This window comes from Anolis carolinensis, chromosome 4 (assembly GCF_035594765.1).
Source record: "Anolis carolinensis isolate JA03-04 chromosome 4, rAnoCar3.1.pri, whole genome shotgun sequence".
NCBI classification, from domain to species: Eukaryota; Metazoa; Chordata; class Lepidosauria; order Squamata; family Dactyloidae; genus Anolis; species Anolis carolinensis.
The window spans coordinates 147512171-147538452 of record NC_085844.1 but is presented as its reverse complement, the minus strand read 5'-3'; the positions used below and the strand labels follow the sequence as shown (position 1 = coordinate 147538452).

Sequence of the window (26282 nt, the reverse complement as noted above, 5' to 3'; positions counted from 1 at the left end):
CTATTCAAGTCATTTCGGACTTACGGAGATCCTAAAATGAACTTATCACAGGGTTTTCTTACCAATATTTGTTCAGAGTGGGTTTTGGAATCATTACATATTTCCTGCTAAAAGCTTTCATTTTCATCCTAAGATTTTTCAATCTAAATTTTCTATACCAGAATTCACTTGATATAATATACCTGGTTTAAGTATCTTAGGCCTCTTTCTAGGCACCAGAAACAGCAAAAACAGCATTTGAACATGCACCTTGCACATGCATTTTCCTGGGAAAGAAAAGGGAATAATAAATTGTCAGTGCCAAAAATATGAATATTTACAAAGTTCTTACTTTATGCTAATATGGTGTGGCATCGTGCCACACTTCACACTTCCCATGAGAAGACAGTCCCCATAAGAGAAGTACTTGAGAACTTCCTTTGGACACTTGAACCTCCAAATCTACAAAAAACATTAATCACATTGGACAGTAGGAAATAGTATCTGAAGAGATTTTGGAGAAGCCTATAGCTAATTATTAGAAGAAATTGGTAGCTTATGCTACCAACTCTTTCCTCTCAGGTCTCTAAGATGTCTTTGAATTCTATCCCCATGTAGAAGATACTATTTTAAAGAATAGATTACATTTGTTAGGCCGGACTATAATAACATGACTACTTTATGATTTTCCATTACTACGTAGTCCAGATTTTCAGAGAACATTATGAACGATCTCTGTCATGGATTAGTACACCATAACCCCTATTTTCAATCCAGAAATAAAGTCACCCAGCAGTAGATTCTAAAAATGCTGCTTGATGTTATTTAGAAATATTTCCCAATCAAAATTTATTATACCTTTGTCTTTTTCTTTGCTTCCCCCCTTCTTTTAGTACTCCTGAACCATTTTTCTTTCTTGTTCTCTTTCTTTAACTTAGAGAAACCTATTTACACAATCCTACCCAATAAATGAACTTTTATGGAAGACACATACTAATGCAGTGGTTCTTAACCAGTGGGTCACCAGATGTTTCGCCCTTCAACTCCCAGAAATCCTAACAGCTGGTAAAGTGGCTGGGATTTCTGGGAGTTGTAGGCAAAAACACCTGGGGACCCACAGGTTGAGAACTGCTACACAAATGCAAACTGATCACATTTGCCTATGGATGTGAAGGTAATGGACAGTCAGAAAAGACAATGTACATAACTAGTCTCCACTAAATGGCAACTGAGTGGCAACCCAGTGCAAATAGAGCAAATAATGTAAGGTTAGCCCTAGGCCAGGTAGATATGCAATAAGTATGGTGCGGGAAGGAATAATGCTGTTTGGACATTATTGCGGATCATAAAATTCAGAGTTCAGCATTTTAGTACTTCTGCTATGTTCCAGAAGCATTCTCTCCTGACGTTTTGCCCACATCTATGGCAGGTATCCTCAGAGGTTGTGAGGTCTGTTGGAAACTAGGTAAGTGGGGTTTATATATCTGTGGAATAATGTCCAGGGTGGGAGAAAGAACTCTTGTTTACCTGAGACAAGTGTGAATGTTGCAATTGGCCAGCTTGATTAGCATTGAAGCCTTGTAGCTTCAAAGCCAGAAGAAGGGGAATTCCAGACAAGAAACAATCAGGGCCAGTTAACACCTCCCAACAAAGGATTCTCCCAGGCAGGAAGCATCCTGGCTTTGAAGCTGTAAGGTCATTTAATGCTAATTAAGCTGGCCAACTGCGACATTCACACTTGCCTCGGGTAGACAAGAGTTCTTTCTCCCACCCTGAACATTACAGATATATAAAGCCCGGAAAACTCACAGCAACCTAGTGATTCCACCTATGAAAGCCTTTGACAACATATTAACCACAGCAAACGTAGTTGCCTGTTTGCTTGAGATATTCTTTGTCCTGGCAAATGATTCAGATGCTTAACTCTATGCAAAATATACTGCCTACTGAATGCCCAAGTATGCATTACTCTGTTTTAGTATTTCCAGTTCTTATCTTCAATTTTAATTTCAAGATTCTGGCGTTATCTATGTATGCCTAAATAACTCATTCCATGTGGTCAGACCACAATGTTAAGAAAGCAAAGCCATCTCTTTGTGATATTGACAATCAAGTTCCAGCAGGGTGGATGTACGTTTACTTACAATAGTTACTCCAGTACTTTTTAGAAACCTTTGATAAAACCTATCTGCTTGAGATTGCTGTGAAAGGTTTAGTATTGAACAATCCGGTATTAGAAACATAAAAAACTACATTCTCACGCCTTGTCCAGTGTTTTCAAGCCCTTGGTATGTTTTGGTTTTTTGGGGGAAAAGAACCAGCCTACCTTTTCTTTGAGGATGTTATAAATAGTCAAGAGAATGATTCTTGGGAGTCGCACTATTGTGATTAAAAGGGACCCTTTCGCAATGGTTCCCAGGTGATAGCAAAAAAGGTTTGATATGGAAGACAGGAGTGGATGACGTGGTAATTTACTCTTATTTCTAGAATGAAAACAAACAAACAAACATGTAAAACTGTACAGAAAATAAATACAAGCACGGTATAAGCATTAGGACTTACACCTCATACTCTGGAAATGCTTCTGACCTGACAGTAGTCTTGTGTTTATTGACATTTCTTGATTGAAATTCAATCAAACTCAAAGAATACATTTATAGAAGGAATATACATTTTACATCATTATCATTACACATACATCCAATGGTTCCATTCGAGAGCCTCCATCTGCTTATGGAAGGAGCTGTGCCCGTTGAAGATACAATTAAATAGCAAGACATTCTAAAATACTATGAAATAGCACCAAACTGTTCCATGAATAGAGGAATCATCTTGTGTATACTATGGGACAAACTATCTCATGTTTTTGTACATATTCTGGAGATTGTTCTCCCACTCACATGATTTTGTGAGCTTAATAGAGCCCTGGACAGGTTAAGATAATATCCATTCATCCTGATCTAGCTGTTTCTACAAGAGTATAGCCAACTGCTTTTGAGTATCTAGACCTGGTCTTCTCAGTGAAATGAAAAGATAAAACTCCATGCCCTTTAGGGCCACATATGGTTACAGAGCAAAGGTTGCTATGGCGCAGTGGGTTAAACCGCTGTGCTATGGAACTTGACCAGAAGGTCAATGGTTCGAATCCTCAGGATGGGGTGAGCTCCCATGGTTAGCCCAATCTTTTGCCAATCTAATAGTTCGAAAACATGCAAATGTGAGTAGATCAATTGGTACTGCTTTGGTGGGAAGGTATGGTGCTCCATGCAGTCATGCCAGCCACATAACCTAAGAGGTATCTATGGACAATGCCGGCTCTTTAGCTTAGAAATGGAGATGAGCACCACCCCCCAAGTTGAACTCAGCTAGACTTAGTATTGAGGGGAAACCTTTACCTTATGGTTACAGATGTAGGGGAAAGAAGATGATCCATCGCCCAGGAGAAAGCAGCAATAATGTATGAAATAATATCTACTCTATATCTACCCTATATACTCAATGTACATGCCTAGAAAATTTAGTCAAAAATGCACCCAAAAATGGGTTGACTTATTCATAGAACCATGTGAGTAATGTACCTTAACTCTTATTTAAAATGACTTATTCCATCCCAAGTAGAATGGTAAAAGGCAAGAGCTTAGAACATCCCAAGAAAACATATGAGAAACACCAGCTCAAACTACTTCCTCCACTGTGCCACTTCTTCTGGCTTTTTTTGAATGCCTGGACAGAAAAAATAGCAGCAGCATCCAGGGGTGGATGGGCTCCAGAGGTGACATTGATGCTTTCCTCTCTGTATGGATTAACCTTCAATTTATCATATCAAAATCCATAATTTTGGCCCCAAACCTGCCTTGATTTATATGGTAATCCTTTTAATTGTTTTATAATACTAATCTAATTTATTCCTTGTGTTGTCGCAGGCTTTCATGGCCGGAATCACTGGGTTGCTGTGGGTTTTTGGAGTTGTTTGGACATGTTCCAGAAGCATTCTCTCCTGACGTTTCGCCCACATCTATGGCAGGTATCCTCAGAGGTTGTGAGGTCTGTTGGAAAATAGGCAAGTGGGGTTTATATATCTGTGGAATGTCCAGGGTGAGAGAAAGAACTCTTGTCTGTTTGAGGCAAGTGTGAAAGTTCCAATTGGCCACCTTGATTAGCACTGAATAGTCTTGCAGCTTCAAAGTATGGCTGCTTCCTGCAAGGGGAATCCTTTGTTGGGAAATACAATGCTATCTGTGGAATATCCAGGGTGGGAAAAAGAACTCTTGTCTGAGGCAAGTATCAATGTTGCATTTGGCCAACTTGATTAGAATTGCACCTTCAAAACCTGGCTGCTTCCTGCCTGGGGGAATCCTTTGCTGGGAATAGTCAGCTGGCCCTGACACCTGGACATTTGACAGATATATAAACCCCACTTGCCTAGTTTCCAACAGACCTCACAGCCTCTGAGGATGCCTTTCTTCCTCAGGAAAGAATGTTTCTGGAACATGGCCATACAGCCCCGAAAACTCACAGCAACCCACTAATTTATTTCTGTTTGCTGTCATGTTTAAACTTGCAATTCTATTTTTGTACATTAGAATATTACAGAACAAGACTGGGCCTTCAGTTCTCAAAAGTATTCCTGAAGCATTTCTATGCTTATATTTATTCAAGATTGCCTGAAATAGTATATGAACATGTAAAAAGGGAAAGAAAAAAGCTGAAACTATAAATTTCTGTGACCCAACTTTAAGCATTACTTAAAATGAAATCCCCATTTATTTAAAGGAAGAACTTGTCACAGGAATGAATAAAATATCATATATTAAAATGTTCACTCTTTAGAAGTAACCTTTCAGCTGTTCTCTGCCATAACCTTCACAAATGGGATCAGTGTGCAAGAAGACAAAGGCAGAAAGGTGAAGTAGGAAACTGAAGTTCTGTTTCTACATTTTTATTAAATCCTAACCTATGCAGGAATTTAAATATACACAACCACACTGGCAAAGGTACCACAGTAATACAATCCCTGCAGCCTTTCCCTAGTTATAGCTACATTACAGCTATAAGGCTATCTTTATATATGCATACACCACATTATTTTTACTAGGAAATACCAGGAAAATGGTATGCATATATTTAAGTTCTCTAGGCCAGGGGAACAGTTCTGGTGTAAGTGCTGGATTTCTATGTAAAACAAGTATGTTGACATACTTTTTGAGAAATATCATATTTCTACGTCTGAAAGAGTTTCCCCTCCCCTTTTTGTTTGAATTTTATTTAATGAAAATGTCTTTTCATAAATTCCACATATGAATCCTTTGTCCGAGCAGGGAAATATATGGCTACAAAATGTTTAAATGAAAACAATAACCAAATATATAACCTATAAAAGGCAAAGTTTATACTTTCATATTAAATATGATTTTCTTACTGAAAACAAGAACCTGGATCACACCTTTGTAATTCTATTAATTGTTAGATTAGCTAAGGGCATTATTAACGAAGACAAACAGGAGATTTTGAATTGTATTTCTAACGAACTTGCTGTGGAAACAGGAAATGGTGGATAACAGCTACTGAAATGAACGATTTCCCCAAGATGTTACCATAAGAGCAGGCAGCCTCAAACTGCGGCCCTCCAGATGTTTTGGACTTTAGCTCCCAGAATTCCTGGCCACTAAACAAGCTGGCTGGGGCTTCTTGGAGTTGGAGACCCAAACAGCTAGAAGGCTGCAGTTTGAGGATGCCTGCCATAGAAACATCTGGGAGGACTGAGAAAATTCATAGAAATGCATCCTCTCCAGCAATTTGCCAAGTCCTCCAACACAAATTTATGGTAGCTTCTGGAGGAGGTATAGCATAGAATTTCCTGGGTGACTTTAAAAAGTCCTAGTAGGGACATATTTTGTCAGATGTAGGTAGGTATACCTATGGATAATGTTCCCATGGTTATGGTAGGCATGTAGGCATTGGATATCTACTATGGTTAAAATGGTTTGGGGGAAAATCATTAACGGGTCCATCAGTTAACAAAGACTCTGATAAAGAAGTTCCTTTACTGCAATTGTAGCAGAATGTCTGCAGTAAACAACATAACTCTACTTGGTTTCAGCAGGCAATATAGCCAGCAGCTTCCTCCATAAAGCCTGGGTGCACAAATAGCAAAACATGATGACAAGTTAAGAACACCTACGTAGGTCCCCTTTCCACCTTGTATATTGAAAAAGATCAGTACATTTGCCATTTAAATGAAAATAATATGAAAAGTGGAGACAGGTACTAGAAATAATGATCCCTGAAAACATTTTTAAAAGCTTTCAAATTGTTTCTAGAAAACTCAAAATGGTTTTGATCACTTAGGCTAGGACTATCTGATTTGATTGTTTCATTTAACTTGGTCATACATACTATAATTTTGAATAAAAAGTTTTCTAAAATAAATAAAATGTTTGCTAAAATGCTGAATTGTTCTGAGAATTTCCTGCCTAAGTAAACCCTATGATATTAATGAGGTCACCATAAGTCAAACCGGAGCCACAGTAGTGCAATGGGTTAAACCCTTGTGCCGGCTGGACTGCTGACTAAAGGTTGGGTTGCTGATCTGAAGGTTGCCGGTTTGAATCCACAAGATGAGGTGAGCTCCCATCAGTCAGCTCTAGCTTGTGGGAACATGAGAGAAGCCTCCCAGCAGGATGATAACACATCCAGGCATCCCCTGGGTAACGTCTCTGTAGATGGCAAATTCTCTCACACCATAAGCAACTTGCAGCATGCCCTCAAGTCGCTTCTGACATGATAAAAAATATAAGTCAACAGACAAATTGAAAATACAAGCACACAATATAAACCAGCTTTAGATCCACTTCTAGCCAACAGTAATAATAAGCATGATATGCACTGTGGGGCTGTCGTTAGCTACTCTTTCTCAGGGGCAGTATCCCAACCTGTATGACGGCTGTATGATGGTGACCACCAAAGAATCCCAGGAGCTGTAGGTGATATTTCAGAAGCAGGAATGGACAAACCAACTCTGAGTGTTCCTTATCTAAGAAAACCCTATGAAAAAATCATGAGGTCGCTGTATATTGACAGGTGACTTGAAGGCACTCTCTCACACACAAACCGTATGAAAGAATTTATGGGGTCACCATAAACTTACAGCAGACTTGAAGGCATGTGCGCACACACGCATGCATACACAAGAAAACCCTATGAAAGAATTCATGGAGTTGTGCTAAGTCAACAGACGTCACATTCTTTCAACAGACACTTTACAATCTTATGTGGCAACACACCCTTTTTGGGGATTGAAACACCTAGAATCCCCCAGCTAACATCGCCAAAAGTAAGATAGGTTCTGGTGATGCTGGAGGATTCTGCCTTTCAGTTCATTTTATTACTGAAATAGGATTTTGACTCTTATTCACCAACTTGCTCTGCCACTCAACTAAAGATTCCAATGTTTCAGTATTTAATCTCCCAAGACAAAGTTCCTTTTCTATTGGCTGTTTTCAAGATACAGACCCCCCACTCTCAGAAAATAATGAAAGAGTAGCTGTTAAATGAAACTCTATTACTTTTATTAAATTATTAAGGCCTGTAAGGAATGTATCCTTTGTCTAAAATAAGAGAGAGCAAAGTACAATTTCAGAACTGTTGTTTCAGATCAAACAGATGTCTCCTGGAAATCTAATCCAGCTGAAAAAAATCTCCATCCTCCGCAATTTTAATTCCACTTATGGGGAGACTGCAGAATGTCTAATGGATTGCTTTTCGTAGTTAGGAAGCAGGTTTGCTGAGGTAAAGGCTGTTCTGTTTCCTGTAACTGCTTACTAGCTAAATGGAAAGGCTCTGCCAACACTGTGATAGACAAAGTTTTTGTGACATGCTACTAAAGTCTGTGAATAACACCACTACTTAGCTTTTCAATATTCATCACATTCCGCTATTGCATTACTTTTTCTGTCTCTACAAAGAAAACAAATAACAGGAAGAATGCTCAGCGCTGTAAAACTGCGCGCTTTGCCTTACAAACATAATATTTTCAACCGTATATATAACCTAGCATTACAAAGGAGTGGCATGAAATGAACATTAGGTATAGTGTGTGTGCGCGCACACACACACAGAGAGCTCTATTCTGGTGGAATTGGATTCAAAAGGAACACCAAAAGCACAAAGACATATAGAAAACCACAGTGACTTTTTTTAAAGTAGAAGATGATGCAGAGAGAGGATGTAGTGTGCTACATTGGGAAAACAGTGGTGGGGTTCACATCTCTACCCTGTCTGAAATAAACCAATTCACTTGACCTTCCATTGTGGGTACACTGGATAGTGGAAGGCAGTTACATGGAGAATGCACTGGAGTCTCTTCCAGATTTAGCCAAAATATTCAATAGTGAAAATCATAGGAGTTGCAGTCTGATAACACCTGGAGAACCACAAATTACAGACCTCTACTTCCATGTTCCAAATATATTTCAAGCAATATTTATCCTGTGCTGTGGTGTGCTCTGAATCTATCATGCTGTAATAGGCTAAAGTAATGGCTGCTTCTGCGTGCCCTGGGTATGTGGGGGAAATGACATGGGGTGCTGCACTCTGAAAGAAGAAGAGGACCTTTAAAGTCTGAAAAAATGGTTGAATCTCTTCCCAGTCTGAAAGAGCCTCAACAGATAAAAGCCTAGGTCACCAGATCAAGTACATGGCTGCAAAAGAAACTTTTGATGAAGTACCCACAGTAATAAGCCCGAATCCTTCAAAACACATGCTACTACAGGAGCAATTTCTGCTATACATTCTAGCCTTCATTAAACCCTTGGCTTTTGGCAAGATTCACTTCTCTCATGAAGTTAGGCTGCTACACCAACTGCAACTTGCTACTGGGTTTGAATAGATGTTACTGCTTCTAATTTGCCCTGTTGCACTCTCCTACCCTGGGCCTGGAGACTTCTTGGACAAAAGCAAGATAGAAGCCTATAAATCAAATATTTTCAGTTCTCATGACATAATTACTAGCTAGCTAGCTAGCTTCTCTCCCTCTCCCTCCCTCCCTCCCTCCCCCCCTCTCTCTCACACACATATTCTCTCATATATATGTGAAAATGGTTTGTCACAGACAGAACAGATACAGGATGTTCCAAAGGTGTATCCATTTTGGGATACACCTTTGGAACCATTAAATGGATACACCTTAATAGTTTATAACTTTGGATCCTCCCGGCAATATAGTTTCCCATATTAGAAAGACTGTAAAATTACAATATAAATGTTAACTGCTTTGACATTAAAAGCAGTGCATTTGATTTTCAGTATAAACATGTTTACCTAACTTTCAAATAATCACCATAACTACTATTAGCTATTAAAGGGTGCATACATTTTGGGGACATTTTTGCCAAATTACATGAACCGTCATGTAATAAAATTTTACTGTGTTGCTATTGTGTGCTTTCAAATAATTTCTGACCTATGGTGACCTTAAAACGAACCTATCATAAGAGCTTCTTGGCAGGATTTGTTCAAAGAAGGTTTGCCCTTGCTTTCCTCTGAGGTTGAGAGAGCGTGATTTGTCCACGTCACTCAGTGGGTTTTCAAGCAGGGATCCGAACCCTAGTCTCCAGAGCTACAGTCCAAAAAAATGTAACTGCTACATTGCACTCCTCATTTCTACTCACTAAGATAATGAAGTGGAAGGGTTATATACTGCTGCGATTATGTAAAAGCTTTTATGTTTCTCTAGATTTAGACAAACTCCTTCATACACAACAAAGTGAGATGTGAAATAAGAAGCCTTTTAAAAATGTTATCTTGTTATAAGTAGAGTCAGAAGTATGATACTCTCAAATCTTTGCCGACATCCATATATGGTAGTTTTCCCTAGTGGGGAAACAGGATTGGAAGAACCATTATATACACAAATTCTTCCAGAAACCAGCTAAAAATCTAACATCCTTTTAGAAAGTCACAACATCAGTTCCTCTCTACATGAATACCAATAACATGTCTCCTCCACAATCCCTGATGAAGTGGCATTCTTGTGTAAGCACTGATTCCATACACTATGGCTTTGAAAGCAAACTGTTGGACTGTCATCCAAGAAATTAGCCTTACAGATAGACACAACCTTGCCTGGCCCAAGTAGGTCTTTATGTACACAAAATTGCTTTCAAAGATATTGGCGCTGTCTCAAGAAACTGAAATAAATCCAAACAATGAGGGGGCACATAATTAAACAACTTTATAGTTCTATTTCAACATGATTTCTTAACTTTGTGAGAAAAACTTATAACCCCTTTCTAAAATATGAGTTTAACCTTGTAAAGAGGTTATTGTTTCTTGTACAGAATCTGATTTTGAGCTTACATCATTATTAAGTAATTTTAACAGTGTTGCAGAAGGAGATACAGGCAGTTCCCAAGTTACGGACAAGACAGGTTCTGTAGATTTGTTCTGAAGTTGAATTTGTATGTATATCAGAACAGATACATTTTAAAATGTAACTCCAGCCAAATATATATGCTTTTAAGCTTTGGATGGCATAAGTAATGGTTAACACCCCTGTGATGTTTGTTTTGCTGTCTGTGCCCCGTTCAAAATATTTCACCTCATTTTCTGTGCCTGTGATGATTGAATTTTGAAAAGACTGGCTTGTTGTGGAAACAAGGATTGATCATAAAGCTTCCTTGGAGATCCCTTTTCCCCAAGATTACTCTTTCAGAAGTAGATTTCCCTTCTGAGGGGTAGATTTCTCCCACTGCCTGTGGTCTCACCCCCATTCTTAACTATGTGTCGTTTGTAAGTTGGAAGTTTGTAACTCAAGGACTGCCTGTATCTACTATATTCTGGGAGCAAAGGCTTCTCTTCTTACAGATATGCATTAGGATAATGTATCTGCATGGCTATAATAACTACAGGAGAAGGAGGATTAGCTGTTTCCAAGAGTTTGAGCCCTTGAGGAGGAAAACATTACCCTCCGCCAGCATCAGTCTAACAGATCTACATTCTACCAGATATCTTATTTGATCTTGGCTAATGTTTGTCTACCATGACACAATAAATTTCAAGCATAACTGGAAAAAAATGGCAAGTTACTTAGCAACACTTTATGAACAGGAAGGTTAAGTGCTTTGCAATGATTGCCAATGAATGAATTCTTTTGATATTACAGTATTCATTCCTGGATGAAACTAAATAAACATTTCTTGAATTGTAGTTTTATTGGTGACAGAGATGTTGACTTCGGCTAAAAGTATAGTACTTCTAGTACTAACAGTTACAGACATGTGGGTATGAACATAAAGACCCTCAATGAACCATTGATTTTCTTAGCATTTGTATAGCACTGAGGGCACTGGATATACTTTAATACATTATCTTAACAAGCCTTATAAAATGTCTGTAAAGTTGTAAAATGTTGTTATCCCAAGTTGTAATATTATAGGTTGCCTAACAAAAATATAAATAAATACTAGTCTGGTTTGGAAGTAACACTACATCACAGCTTAGACTTGTTTTCCGCTGACCTCTCCTTGCAGCCACAAGAAGATTGGAAACATCTGCTTCTATTTTCTATTAACCCCATTTTCTCCTGTTGTACAAATAGGAAACTGGTTTCAGTCATTGTTCATCCAAACAGGTCAGGATTATAAACCACAGTTTGGAGTTAACTTGTTTAAGCAAATCATTGTTAAAGCAAACCATTGTTTCTCCAAGATTCCACATAAAATAAACTCTTTTGTCCTCCATCTTGATTGTAGTACTTAAATACATTTTTGTGTTATGCTTGAATGTAGGTATTAGGAAGGGAATTACTTTAGCAAGACGTGTCTTTTAGCGACTAAATAAAATCAGTGTCCATTGTGCTAAATTTCAATGCAATCCTGTACACATTTGTTCCAAAGCAAGACTCATTCAATAAGTTTCACTTCTACAGAAGATTGCAGCTTTAAACATCACAGTCCATGTATCTATGAGTTTTTTAAACCTTTTCTTTGGTTATAAATTAAATATTTAAATACAAAAAGTACTAAGAAATAAAAACTCTGGTAAGGATACTGAGTGTCACACATACCGACTGAAGAAGAAAGTAACCACTGTTCCTGCCACTGTTATCTGCTGACATGCTAGAATGAATTCACTTGTCCAAATAAGTCCAACTAAGTGATACCACCACATGTAGCGAATGCCAAATCGAATTCTGTATTCCACTTGCCCTCCTGAAATGACTTCAGCAGTCCCTAGAAAGACACCAAAATATAGTATAATGACTCATCAAGCAAGAATATTTTGGAAGATAGCAATAGTCCTCTAATGTACCTTTTCTCAATCCAGCTAGACTCTATGCATAGTTCAGTTTGTATAATATTCAGCTGAGCATGTGGTTTATCCCAATGTAGAGGTTTTATAGATGTATAAATAAATGCAAGGCTGGCCATTTATGGAACTTTAAAAATGGTTAGAAATGTACTTGCAACCTACCTTTAAGAATAGATCATGGTTACACAAAATCTGAAAATGGAAGTCAGTTCAAGGAGGGCATGAAATGCAAATTGTTGCAATTCTCTGAAAGTAGCTAAAAGGTTAAATATAATGCAAGGTAAAGATATAGTTGCTAACGCATAATCTAGAGTCACATGTCTTTAATTGTTCCATTTTAACAATCCCTACATAGTCAAAATAGTGGTCCTATGCCATTTGTAACTGCCTTCCCAAATCTATAATGTCAGTCATCAGTTGCACTGAAAGGAGGTCCATTCTGCTGCCACCAAACCTTAGTGGATACTGAGAGCACACTACATGTCTAATAGAATAGGTACCATCCCATTTAAGCAAAACAACATATTTGAACAACTTGTTTCTATTCCCCCAATATATATTAAGTCAGACTTGACTGCTTTTCTCTCCCAACAGCAGCCAGGAATTTATTATCTATACTTGAGGGATTTAAATGTAATGTGTCACAAAACAATATTCAAAATGAATAGACTTATTCAAATAAAATATGGATGCTTTTCTCTTAAAACCTTGGCTTGAGAAAAAAATCAAAAGCAAATAAAAATAAAAATAAAGAGATTCCCAAGGAAAGATTATAACAAATCTACTGAGAAAGTACTCATATTAAGCCTGGCTATAACGTCATGGGAGTATGACGAATTGTAATGCTGTGATGAAAAAAGACTGAAAAAGAAAGGCAATTGTAAGGGCAGTCACACTGCCCTGGGAGCCTGTTTTGTTTTCATTCTCGGAAACCAAACATGTGACCTTCATGGCAAGGACACTCTGCTCACAATGGCAAGGTTTTTTCTTCCAAGGTCAGGCTCCAGAAAGTGTCTCCTTGTAACAATAATTATCTAATATAACAAAACTTTAGATGCAATCAACTATGGCTAAACAGACTACTGATTATATTTGTTTACAAGAGAATCATATTCTTTGGTTCAGGTATACATTTTGCGGTGGGCCCATGTTGATATACAATAGTTTGTGTTATTTTAATTGTAGCCATCTGTAAATATCTGCTAGCAATTTAGTTTTCAGAGCAGAAAAGACAAAATAATATTCAACGATATGCTGCCAATCTTTCAAAACTGTCAGAACCCAGCTAGAAGCTGTTAGGTCAGTAGTCTCCAGTTCAGGTTTTGCTGACAACATTAAAGATGCTAACCAAATGTTGATACTATTTGTGAGATAGCCCCTTTACATATTGCAATAAAATCTGGAGTGGGTTTGCTGCTCAGCTTAAATGGAACCATTAGCTCCCACTGGTTTGGTCTGAGATTCCAATTCATTTAAAGAGGATCAGGATAGTTCCTTCAGACCAGAGGCACTGGTGTCACAGTCATGGAAAGTAATCCAGCTCAGCATCATAAATGGACATCTGAGTTAGTGCCTCTTGAGTTCATACTATCAGTACCTGAACTCTGTGAGGAACTGATGACTATAGAACAGGAATCCAATATCTGGAAAAAAGGAAAACAATGAGCCTAGAGAAAATCTTTGGAAAGGAGAAAAGTGGGAGATTCCAATTCAGTGACTTTTCTCCTTTAAGTCATTTCACTTGCCAAGGAAGGATTGGAAACCAGAAGAAATGATCTGGAAGACTTCAGTCATGTTTCAGCTAGAACAGGTTCCTCATGGCACTTCAGATCTTGATCACTTTTGCCTCAGGAGCAGATGGTCAAGTTCAGGACAGGACAAAGATTTTGTCTGTGAGACAGGCATGAGTGTTGACCACCTGTGGTCCTTCCTAATCTGTTCCTTCCACTTCTTGGGTTCTTCAAATCACAATCAACTGGTGCATTCAGATTCTTCTGAGTAAGAAAGACTATACAAACCATTGAGGGCTCACTCAAAACAGTCTACTGCTCTCGACAACAAGATAAGCCACGATTTAACATGGCTGTTTTGAAGATATAAGAGAAATTAATTTCCAATGTGGAAAGCTATGGTTTACAGAAAAGGAACCCCATATGTCAATACAGAAATTATTTGAAATTAGTGCCACATATATGGCAATGCACATCATAGCTTGAAAGAAAAGAGGGTGAAGGCGGATGGCTTCTGGTTTCCATCTGGAAACACATTAGCTGGTTCTCTGAAAGACATGCATTTTTGTGGGCAGTAGGTGGACAAATTCACATCAGCTTAGACTAGTGGTTCCCAACCTCTTTTTGACCAGGGATCACTCTCTAACATTAGTACCCAAGGGGTTACAAATCAGCTTTTGGTCAACTTTAGATTCGGCTTGATTATTTGGGGTGCTAATTCAGAAAATTGCATTGGATAGACCATATCAGATCTAGTTTCTGATATAGAACATATGCCATCCAGTATTCACCATCTGCTCACCCAAAGAAAACCATATTTAATAATCTAGAGCTGATTTCATCTATCTAATGAAATTTTCTGAATCAGCACCCCAAATAACCTCGGGAATAGGCCTAAAAATGAAGACACCAAGGTGCCCCTGCTTTGAGGTGCCACATGGAATGGCTCCCTTCAGGAGGTGGGAGGAGGAGGAGGAGAAGCAGTCAGGAAGCTTGTGGTCACGCTTTTCGTGGGTAGTCAGGCTCTCTCCTTTCAACATCCCTGTTGCCTTTGCACCGTAAAAGGGTTTTGCAAGACCAGTCGCTCTCATTGCAACGGTGTACTAACAGTGAGGCCATGGACCATATTTTAGTTCTTGGAGACCACTGGTGGTCCATGGACCACAGGCTGGGAACCATTGGCTTAGATGGATTTTCAACCCAATTAGGCACAAGGATAAAACAAGTCAAGGCTAGCAACTTTTGTTGGCTGATACTTGAAAAAGTCATTATACACATTTCTTTAAAACTTAAAAGAGATGATTTGTACCTGATTAGGATTTCTATACTGTTAAAGAGCATAATTCCAAATGCCTGGAAATGCATCCCAATATGTCTTTTGAATTGCACAGTTTCATCAGATTACAACCATTCAAGCAGCTGTAAAATTTACATATTCAATTTGTTACTATTTACACACATAAAAGAAAACTAGCAAAATGTATTGGATGTTATTGTGAGGTCTTGGATATATAGAAAGATTTATTTTATAGAAATATATTTTATATAATAATAAACATTATTTAATATGTATCTTTATAGAAATACATTTTAATGTGTGTATTTGTGATATTTTTACAATGTTTATGTGTTTTTATTATTCTGTAACACGCCTTGAGCCACAAGGAGAGGTGGGTAAGAAATAAAATTATTATTACTAAAAGTATTTTGATAAAAATAAAAATATTTGAAGTGAAAGTCCACACTCTGCTAGATAGCAGTATTATGGACCAGCTGCCATTCCATCTTTCTAAATGTGTAACTGACAATTACTGTACACAAACAGTATTGCTTATCCACTTTCCTGTTCATTATTTCCATTTATATCTCATCTTTCCTCATCATAATCTGAAATTTTAATGATTGGAAGTGTACAATTTCATCTCTATGAATTTTTTTAGATTGTATGCCTTTGGCAGAATCCATTGTTTTTGTTTGTTTTATTTTAAATTGATATTATTATTATTATTATTATTATTATTATTATTATTATTATTATTATTATTGTATGACACAGCAAACAAAATAGATATGCTGGATTTCATATCACAAAATCACAAGTCGAACACTTCCCAAGTGTCTAGGACTGTGTGATGTATTTTTGAATGATGCGCGCAGATCCCAGTAGCCTTTTGCTGTTCGCAGATCGTAATTTTATCAATGTTTATTGTTTCCAAATGCCGCTTTTGGCACGGCACCCAATGTGCCCATCACCACCAGGACCACCTGCACTGGTTTCTGCCAGAGTCTTTGAAGTTCAATCTTGAGGTCCTGATAGCGGCTGAGTTTTTCCTGTTGTTTTTCGTCAATGTGACTGTCACCTGGGATGGCGACATCAATGATCCAAACCTTTTTCTTTTCCACAACTGTGATGTTTGGTGTGTTGTGTTCCAGAACTTTGTTAGTTTGGATTATGATTATGATGATTATTATTATTATACCAAAAAAAGACAGGCATAGGAATTCTCCCAGAAGTACTCTTTTTGGAATGTGACAGAACTGCAGCATGTAACATTAACAGCATGTAACATCAGGATTTATCAGCAGTCTAGCATTAACTTGTGTCACTGCATATTTGCAGAGAGAGCTGGGGAAATTTGTAGACATTCGATATACTATCAGACCAAGCACAACCAGTACTATTGGGAATACTTGCTGAGTGAAGTGCAATTGTGATTTGACTGAAGGACAGCTCAGTGACCTTGTCCAGTAAGTCTTTTCTATGTGCAAATTTGATTACATAGACATGAACTGAATTAATTTTACAGCCATTGCTTCAAACTTAACATTTTGTAATGTGACAGCTTGAGCAGAACCAGGTTTGAATAACTGTCTCTTGTCACTTAAAAGACATAGAAAAAACCCGACCTTTTAGTAACCACTTCTGCATAAAAATATGTTAAGATGCATTTTAACATTGGAACAGATTATTTCTAAATAACAACAAGTACTTTGATGATACTTCTGACTTTTAGGTGTTAATATAAGATATTTTAGTCCTGTAAAATTAAGTTGTATGGCAATTTTTAACTATGAATTTTAAAGTTATATCCAATGTCTACTGTATTTAATATTTGTTGTGTGTATTTTAATATGCATATTTTATAGAAATAAGTTTTAATATATGTACGTATTTTACTGAATGTTTTGAAGATGTGTTTTTAACAATGTTGTGCCCCACCTCAAGTCATGTGGAGAGGTGGGTAAGAAATAAAATTATTATTATTATTATTATTATTATTATTATTATTATTATCATCATCATCATCATCATCATCATCATCATTGTTATTATTAGAGTTTATTTTAAGTGATTTCATTTTACTTTGATTCTATTTTGTGTTTTCTGACTTTGGGTGTTTGGTTGGTACACCTAAAAACACTTCCAACACTTTTATACTTTACAATATACTGGAATTCTGGAGCCCCCGGTGAAGTAATGGGTTAAATCCTTGTGCCGGCAGGACTGCTGACTGAAGGGCTGGTGGTTCGAATCCGGGGAGCGGGGTTAGCTCCCATCTGTCAGCTCTAGCTCCCCATGTGGAGAAATGCGAGAAGCCTCCCACAGGATGGTAAAACATCAAACATCCAGGAATCCCCTGGACAACATCCTTGCAGACAGCCACTTCTCTCACACCAGAAGCAACTCGCAGTTTCTCAAGTTGCTCCTGACATGGAAAAAAGCTGGAATTCTAATTAGATTTTAAAAGTGCCCTACAGCTTACAAAATTCAAATATATTTTTTAAAAAGAACCCTAGTGATTGAAGTTTAAAAGAAAGTGATACTACCTACTAGTAGATGTTTGCCTATCAATCTTCACTCTAATATATTCTTTATCATTATTTTTGTGCCATCTACACAAATGTGACTCTTCTTTTGTTCTTCCAAAATATTTCATTATTCTATGCATTAGAAAGAACACGGTCCATATACTGACTTTTCTATTGTGTCAATAGCTATGTGTTCTGAAAGGGCATGTATTTACTTACTTTCCTTTTTAATACAAGGTCACAGTTGCCCAGTCTCCTCAAATTGGACTAAGAAAAAGGGAGGCAGTTTTGCTAAGAAATGCTGACCTTCATGCTGTATGACAGATCAAAACAGGAAGACCTTCATGGCCCAGGAAGGGTTTCCAGGAAGCCTGGAGAAATTATGGTTGCAAGAACCAAAGTTATGTGAAATACAAAGCAGCTCTTTACAGCAACTCTAGCCAGAATATATTCTGAATGAACTATAAAGTAGAGCTGAAGAACAATGGCAGTTTTAGCCAAGATATAATAGCCAAAATATTATATTACGTTACTATAGTGCCAGTAGAATTATGTAGTGATTGTGTTACACCATCCTTCAAGTAAAAGGGGATGGTTGTGCTACCATTTATTTAACTGGTGCTGTATATACCCTCTGAATCCCAATATACAGTGGTCAATATGCAATGGTAACCATATTCTAATGTGCTCAAATGTATCAAAGTTATCATCTTCTTCACATATCTATTTGTGAGGCCAATGACAGGAGCACTGCTATCCTCATTACAGACCTGCACTTCTTAATTTAAATTCTGCAGTTCTCTGCTTCTGATTCCTACTAATAGTGGCCACTGTCCTGCTTAGGTATTAAACCATCATTTAGACCAGTGTTCCTCAAACTTTTTAAGTGGAGGGCCAGTTCACGGTCCCTCAGACTGTTGGGGGGCCAGACTATGACGAAATAGTCCAAAATTAGGATTGTTGTTGTTGTTGTTGTGTGCCTTCAAATCATTTCAGACTTAGGTCAACCCTAAATCTAAAATTTAGGACAGGGGCCAGATAAATGACCTTGGAGGGCTGCATCCGGCCCACGGACTTTAGTTTGGGGACCCCTGATTTAGACAAATTCATAAATGACTATACTGGAGTCCATAGTACATTCCATTGCAACCATGAATGTTCTATGATAACACAGAATTACACAGTGAAAAAACACAACTACTTGCTCTGTGCTGATGCTCATGCAACTCCATTTCCATGACCACATGACCACAAACTGAATGCAACTGTTCTGCAATAAAAATGTTGTATGCGTTGTACTTAAAAAGTATATTTGTAATCTGCTACTTATACTGAGACCTTAACAGGATTGTAGTCAATGTCTTTGAGGGACATAAAACCAATACAATTCGACCCCCATATCCAGTCTTCACTCTACGCATTTTCTAGGTGCTATAGCTGTTGGAAATAGAAACCTTCTACAGGCCTCTTATACTAGTTATTTGTCATGTATATAATTGAGATTGCTTACTATATTGTATGAATATATTTGTATGCAGTTTTTCCCTTACCTCTATGTTGTTTGAGATTATGGGAGGAACTAAAGACCATGTGACCAGATCTGAGACTATTCACAATGAGACTCAGTACAGTAGAAATCAGTACTGTTGAATATAGTATAGTAGTCTGTAATATGCATCAGTCAGTCAGTACAATATGTAGTTAAGTGTGCTGCAGAAGTCAGTCAGTATAGATTAGAAGTTAGTTGAGTACAGTATGCATCAGAAGAGAGTGTTAGTGTGTATGCAACAGAGAAGAGACTGAAACAGAATGCTTAAATAGCAGTGTTTAAACTTTGAACCAATAAGCAATGTACCTGTATGCTGAATATATGAAGAGTTGTGAGTAAATCAACTATGTGAACTTTTAACAAAAAGCACTTATTTTTTGGTCTCTTGAAAGCATGATTTAAAAGCAATATATTTTATGTGAGAGTAGATGGGGTGTTTTTGCGCAACTGAAATAACACTTCTGAAGATCTGCTATATATATCATGCATTGGCATATCTTTGTTCCTAAAAGTTCAAAGAGAAAACCAGGGATATCAGTCTAACAACTGAGAAACCCAAATTGCCTTGCATGAACAATACTGGCTATTTACCACTAAAAAGAAGATTGACTCAAGCGGGTTTTTAATTTTTCTCAGGAAGATAATACTTTACAAAAGGTTATGATTTTTCCATAAAGTGTGAATGGCAATTGATTTCCAAAAAGGATCATGCTTCCAAATGACAATAGGAGATTCTGGTTTTCAAAAAGGTTAATAAGGTCATACCTTTCTAAAAATAGTACAATTGTATAGTACTTCTGGATGAAATGGAAATGCTACAGAGATATTCTTTCTAGGGGTCTTTTAATTTCTCCAATGTGAATCCATGAAAAGCTTCTGCGAGAAATCATTCATTTCATTAGCATTTGCTATAATCCACAGTAAGCCCAGTAATGTATCCCTTACAGATATGGGGTTCATACTGTATATAAGGACTTGTAGGATTTAATGGGATTGGATTCATTTACATATCCTCAGTAAAATGTTGGAATCCCTTAAAAAAGAATACTTAGAGTCTGCAAGAATATATGCATTTGTTTAGCAAATAAATACTAATTTAAAAATGTTTACTTACCTGCAGTTCCTAAGCTAAGTAACACAGTTACCCAGTACACCCAGAACAAAATAAGTATTATGAATGTCCAAAAAGGTTGGAAAAGCAGAGAAGAGGCACTGCCAATTATTTTATTGACAACTTGGAATAGTTGTATAGCCACGTGAATCCTCTTTCTTAATATAAACATCAGAAAAAGTAGGGTGACCTAAGAAATGAAAGGAAATAACATGTTAGAATGTGTATGTATCATATCAACAAAATTTGAGGTTTTGATTTCAATAGCAGGCTCAACAATAACATGAATATATGCAGGAGATATGCTGTTTGATCCAAAGGTTTTAGGAGAGAAAGGCCATTCTAAGGTAAACAAATTACTAAATGGGTTGCTGTGAGTTTTCGGAGCTGTATGGCCATGTTCCAGAAGCATTCTCGCCTGATGTTTTGCCCACATCTATGGCACGCAACCCCAGAGGTTGTGAGGTCTGTTGGAAACTAGGCAAGTTGGGTTTATATATCTGTGGAATTTCCAGGGTGGAAGAAAGATCTCTTGTCTGTTTGAGGCAAGTGTGAAAGTTCCAATTGGCCACCTTAATTAGCACTGAATAGTCTTGCAGCTTTGAAGTCTGGCTGCTTCCTGCAAGGGGAATCCTTTGGCTATTCCCCGTGGATTTTATCCTTTAGACTGCTTCACCATTTTATTTCCCTGTTTCCCCTTATTCCTATGTCTCTCTCTCCCGAGTTTTTAATTAAGTGTTCATGTGGCCTGCCCTGGTTTTCATTGTTTTCTCCGATTTGTGTTGTAATATATATACGATGATTTTGCACTGTTATATTGTGTTATGATTTGCTGTTTATTTTGTTATATTGTATGGTGTCTGGGCATGGCCCCATGTAAGCCGCCCCGAGTCCCCATTGGGGAGATGGTGGCGGGGTATAAATAAAGTTTTATTATTATATTATTATTATTTGTTGGGGAATACAATGCTAATCAAGGCAATACAGACACGAAAACTCACCGCAACCCAGTGATTCCGGCCATGAAAGCCTTCAGCAACACAAATTACTAAATTCTTGATTGCAGCACTTTTTTCAGGAAGAAACACAAATTAAAGAGAACTGTCCTATCTATGCATACGGAAATATCGAGACACAAATTCATGCCTCTTTTAAATATTTCTGTAGAGTAATAACTTAGTTTTACAGTTTTGCTGCCCCCTTGTGCTAGCAACAAGGTGTATTTTTGCTGGTTTTGGAAGTCTCCAAAACTATTTTCGGCTAATCTGAAAGTGCTTTATAGGGCCTATGACATGGTGTCATACTCTACATGTACAGCAGATTATTTTCCCTCTTTTTGCTAGAACATAACAAGAATTTAAACAAAGCACATGTCATCTATAACCGTAGTGAACAGCACTGCGATATAATTAACAATGAATACACATATGCCATCCTTATGAAAATCATAACAGGCTGGAACAGGCATGGGAAAACTTTTGCCCTCCAGGTGTTTTGGACTTCAACTTCCACAATTTCTAACAGCTGGTAGGGTCCCCAGATATTTTTGGCCTACAATTACCAGAAATCCCAGCCAGTTGACCAGCTGTTAGGATTTCTGGGAATTGAAGGCCAAAAACATTTGGGGACTCAGGTTGAGAACCACTGCTATAGGCCAACACATATAGAAAGCTCTAGGACCCAGGTAGGCCTTAAAAGTAAGAGCTACTGCGATTTTAATGAAAACGTCCAAATGAATTAATTACACACTGGGCAATTAAACACTTGGAGCTCCCCCTTCCGTCTCGTCATTTCTCCATGCCAGGAGGGAAAATAATGGTGGCTGGGTAAATGTTTTTAAAAAAACCTTTAAGGGGTTATTTTGGGGGGCTTCCACCCTCCTCGGGAAAGCCCGGGTTTTGAGAGGGCAGTGGGGACTTAAACCCATGCCAAAGTGGGTTTTTAAAACCTGTTTTGGCATGGGTTTAAGTCATGTCTGGAAGCCCCCCCTAGTTTGAAAGAGAAGATCTAAAGGAAAGGGGGAAGCTAACATAACTTCCAGCCTTTAGTATTGAATAATGGTTATTTCTTGTTAGTTACCTACCATTGCTGTGTGATAACCATGGCAAGAAGAACACAAGGTGGATTATGTTCTCTCACAAAGACTTCTAAGGAGTTGTACAAGCCAATGATATTTATGTGAAACTTGTGAGGTTTATAGCAACATGCCCCATCCTATGAGCTGCTGCTGCTGCAAAAACACAAAATTAGCTATAGCCTTCAAGTTAATTGCTATGTTATCATGAAGTTCCACCTTGTTTCTGGTTGAACAAATTGCCGAGGCAGGTGGATACAGTGCCTTACCGTGATAATTGTAGACACAATAGAAAGTCCAAACAATAATTTCATATTTTCCTTTTCAGTTTCCAATTCTATGCTGGGTTCATTGGCATAATTATAATATAGCCACCACATGATTCCTGAAACAACTAGAACAAATACAGACATGCAAACATGTTAATTCAAACTGGAAAGATGTGAGCTAATTTATAAGCAAATATCTAAACACAATGAAGTCTTTCAAGTGAAAGTTTAAAGGAAATGAAAAGACTGATACAAAATGGAAAACATGAATGTACTTGACCTTTCATTCTAAATGCCAACAGGATAATTTTAAAGGCACAGATATAATAGTTACCTGGGTAAACGTTTTATAGAGAGTATAGAAAAGCATTTACATAAGCAGAAAACAAAAAGGAGATGACATTGATGGCCAACTGTTTATTCGTTTAAAGTATGGTCGGAACAGACAAGTCATATTTCCCCTAAAATCTGTCATTGGTGAAACTATAGACTTAAAAAAATAAACAGTTGACCATGAATTAACATATGGCATTGGCCTGCAATGACAGTACAGGTAGCCCCAAGTTACAAACAAGATAGGTTCTGTAGGTTTGTACTTAGGTTGAATTTGTATGTAAGTTGGAACAGGTACATTTTAAGTGTAACTCCAGCCAAATAAATATACAGCTTTCCCTCACTACTTAGCGGTTCGCTTTTCGTGGACTCGCTGTTTTGTGATTTTTCAATCAACACTAAAAGAATATTATAAATTATAAAAAATTAAAATTTACAGTGGTGGTGGTCTCGGTTGGGTGCAGGCGGTGGGGCGGGGCGGAGAAGGAGCGGCAGCAGGAGGAGAAGGATGCGGCGCCATGTTCCCCTCCCTCTTTCTTCCCTTCGTTCCTTCCCCTCTCTTTCTCCTTCCTTCCTAAGGAGAAGCCTAAGGAAGGAAGGAAGAAGAAGCCAGAGGGAGAGAAAAAGAGGCCTCTAATATTTATGGTAACCCCATGAGTGCCATTTCCTTAGGCAAGTAATTTACAAAAGTAGTTTTGCCAGTTTCTTCCTCTGAAATATAGCCTATAGCACCTGGTAATTGTTGATGGTCACCATTCAAGTACTACGCAGGAGTGGTACTGATTGTTTTCCACTATCAGGTGGGAGCTGATGCCTTTAGGTTCTTTGGGCCCATATTAATTATGCACATGGCCCATGTGATTCTATCTGTCTTGAATCTCCCACTCAGAACCAACAGAGGACAGTGAGTGCTAGAATTATGGGATAAAAATGCAATTCTTAATTAAGTATTTTCCTCTTAGGGCTTAAAGAATGAATTTGTTGTTTTGTGGTTGTGTGCCTACAAGTTATTTCCAACTTATGGATATGCTATCACAGGACTTTCTGAGGCTGAGAGTAGGTTTCCAGAGATACACATATATGTAAAGAGCTGGTTTTTAACAATGGAGGCCATTTTGTTCTTCTGGAGGAAGGCTTTTACTCTAGAGGAATCCAAAACTGTAGAAGTGCAGGAGGGCTGGGGAGTGGAAGCCCATGGAAGGAGAGAGCTAGAAAGACCTCATAAGCCTTTATAACACTAGTATGGTGGCCCAACCTTGCTAAATACACATTGAAAGTGTCAATACTTACATAACAATCCAAATACAAGTAATGTAAGGAATATCCGGACCAGAAGTACACTGATGAATCTGAAGATTAGCATCATTACTATCGAGAAGACTGCAGTTAAAAAACAAAAATGCAGTAATTGACTTGTTTATCATGTTGACTAAATTGATCTATACCTCATTATGCATATTTTTGTGTTAATTCTGTTCAAAACTGGCCAATCCAGTTTTCACTCTTGTCACTGTTCCTTTTTTGCAGGGATTATTTCCTTATGCTCCTTCTTAGCTGATTATGCTAGAAACCTATAGTAAAACGTCTCTTCTTCACAAACTTCACATTTAGCCTTCATTTGGATTCTCTCTCTGTGTGTTACTGAAATATTTTTCAATGTGATCCCCAAATATGATTTATGGATCTTCTCATTTATCCCAGAAACCTAGTGCTCAAGGAAGGGCTCATAACATATATTCAATATATTAACATAATAAAAATAGTAACTGCAAAATTCTGAATGATCAAGAAATAAAGCAATCAGGGTTTGCTTTTTGGATTTAAGTTTTTCAAACAATGGACAATTGTATCCATGGATAAGGAGGAATCCATGGATACAAATGACCAACTGTAAAATTGAATAAATAACAATAATGCTAATAATTACAATGATAAAAATGTTTTGTAATGTCATTTTCCCCATTTTACTTATTCCATTTTCAGCTTCTATTTCCCCAAGTTATTTAACTTCACCTAAAACACAGGCATGCAAAACAGGTGGTCATAAAATGTGTGCTGGTTTGAGATAAATTTGGTTTCTTCAACCCCAAAATGACCTCAGATTTGCTCCATCACATAGCAGCTTTTTCACGATTTGCTTTGAAAGCTGTGATTGAATGAAGTCAGAAATGAATTTTATGAAATAATTTTGTGTAGTATATTTTATTGTGTTTTTTAAATTCAGCATCTAAGAACACATTAAAAATAGCTTCAATATTGAAAAAGATGTTTTCATCACAAGCCTTACAACTGTGTTTTCTTACTTGGCTAATACATCTTTGCTAGATAACGCCATCTGTCCCAGAATTTCTGCCCTTCTTTTCTCTCAAAAATCTGCTACCAAAAAGCCCTTTCACACTACAAAATTATAGCACTATGTTCCCACTTTAACAACAATGAGCAAGATAGGTCTGTTTTGGATCATTATTCTGAATCTTTTCTACACTGTAATGATTTTTTTTAAAAAAAACCAATTCCTTCTCCCACTGAACTAATTTACTTCCATGTATAACAGATAGTCCCTCAGTTAAATCCATTGTTAGGAATCCTCTTGGAAAATTTCTAACTGGAAACAATTATTGCCTCAGAAAGAGCTACTTACAATATCTTATATAACAAGATTTAACAAGTTCAAAAAAGGTCTTGCAGGAAGAGTTACAATTAGATGAAGTAACCACTAACTCACCAAACGCAAGGATACATAATCCTATTACAGTATCTCTTCCGGCCATTAGTCCACCAAGAACACGATGAAAAATATCCATTTCATTCACCATATCTATCAATACGGAGGAAAACTGGGAATAGCATTCAGCATTTTGTGGAACACATCGATTAAACAATGGGAAAGATGTGCTAAAAAGAAAACCAGACAAGACGTTGGGGTTACTATATCAAATACATTTATAGATTCTCACACTTAGTAACACTACCATATAACTGTACTTTCAAAAGTCTGCCAAGGGATCTTCTACTACAGGCAAGGGCAAACTAGGACGGACGTCGGACACAACCCTCTGGGCCTTTATGTCTGGCCCTCAAAATTCCCCCATCCTCTGGGTGAAAGGTTGAGGTGACC

General features: G+C 37.5%; 1 protein-coding gene across 3 annotated transcripts in view; it reads right to left on the bottom strand.

The window, feature by feature from the left end:
• The window catches only part of slc44a3 (solute carrier family 44 member 3), an 86650-nt gene that overhangs the window by 22874 nt on the left and 37494 nt on the right, over positions 1 to 26282 (bottom strand). For all 3 annotated transcript variants that reach the window (XM_062977968.1, XM_062977966.1, XM_062977967.1), the window contains exons 6-12: positions 25890 to 26059; positions 24455 to 24544; positions 22832 to 22956; positions 20492 to 20678; positions 12044 to 12209; positions 2306 to 2462; positions 183 to 266 (exon numbers count right to left, since the gene is read on the bottom strand). In XM_062977968.1, the coding sequence (XP_062834038.1) occupies positions 183 to 266; positions 2306 to 2462; positions 12044 to 12209; positions 20492 to 20678; positions 22832 to 22956; positions 24455 to 24544; positions 25890 to 26059 (979 nt within the window). The remainder of the gene's footprint in view (positions 1 to 182; positions 267 to 2305; positions 2463 to 12043; positions 12210 to 20491; positions 20679 to 22831; positions 22957 to 24454; positions 24545 to 25889; positions 26060 to 26282) is intronic.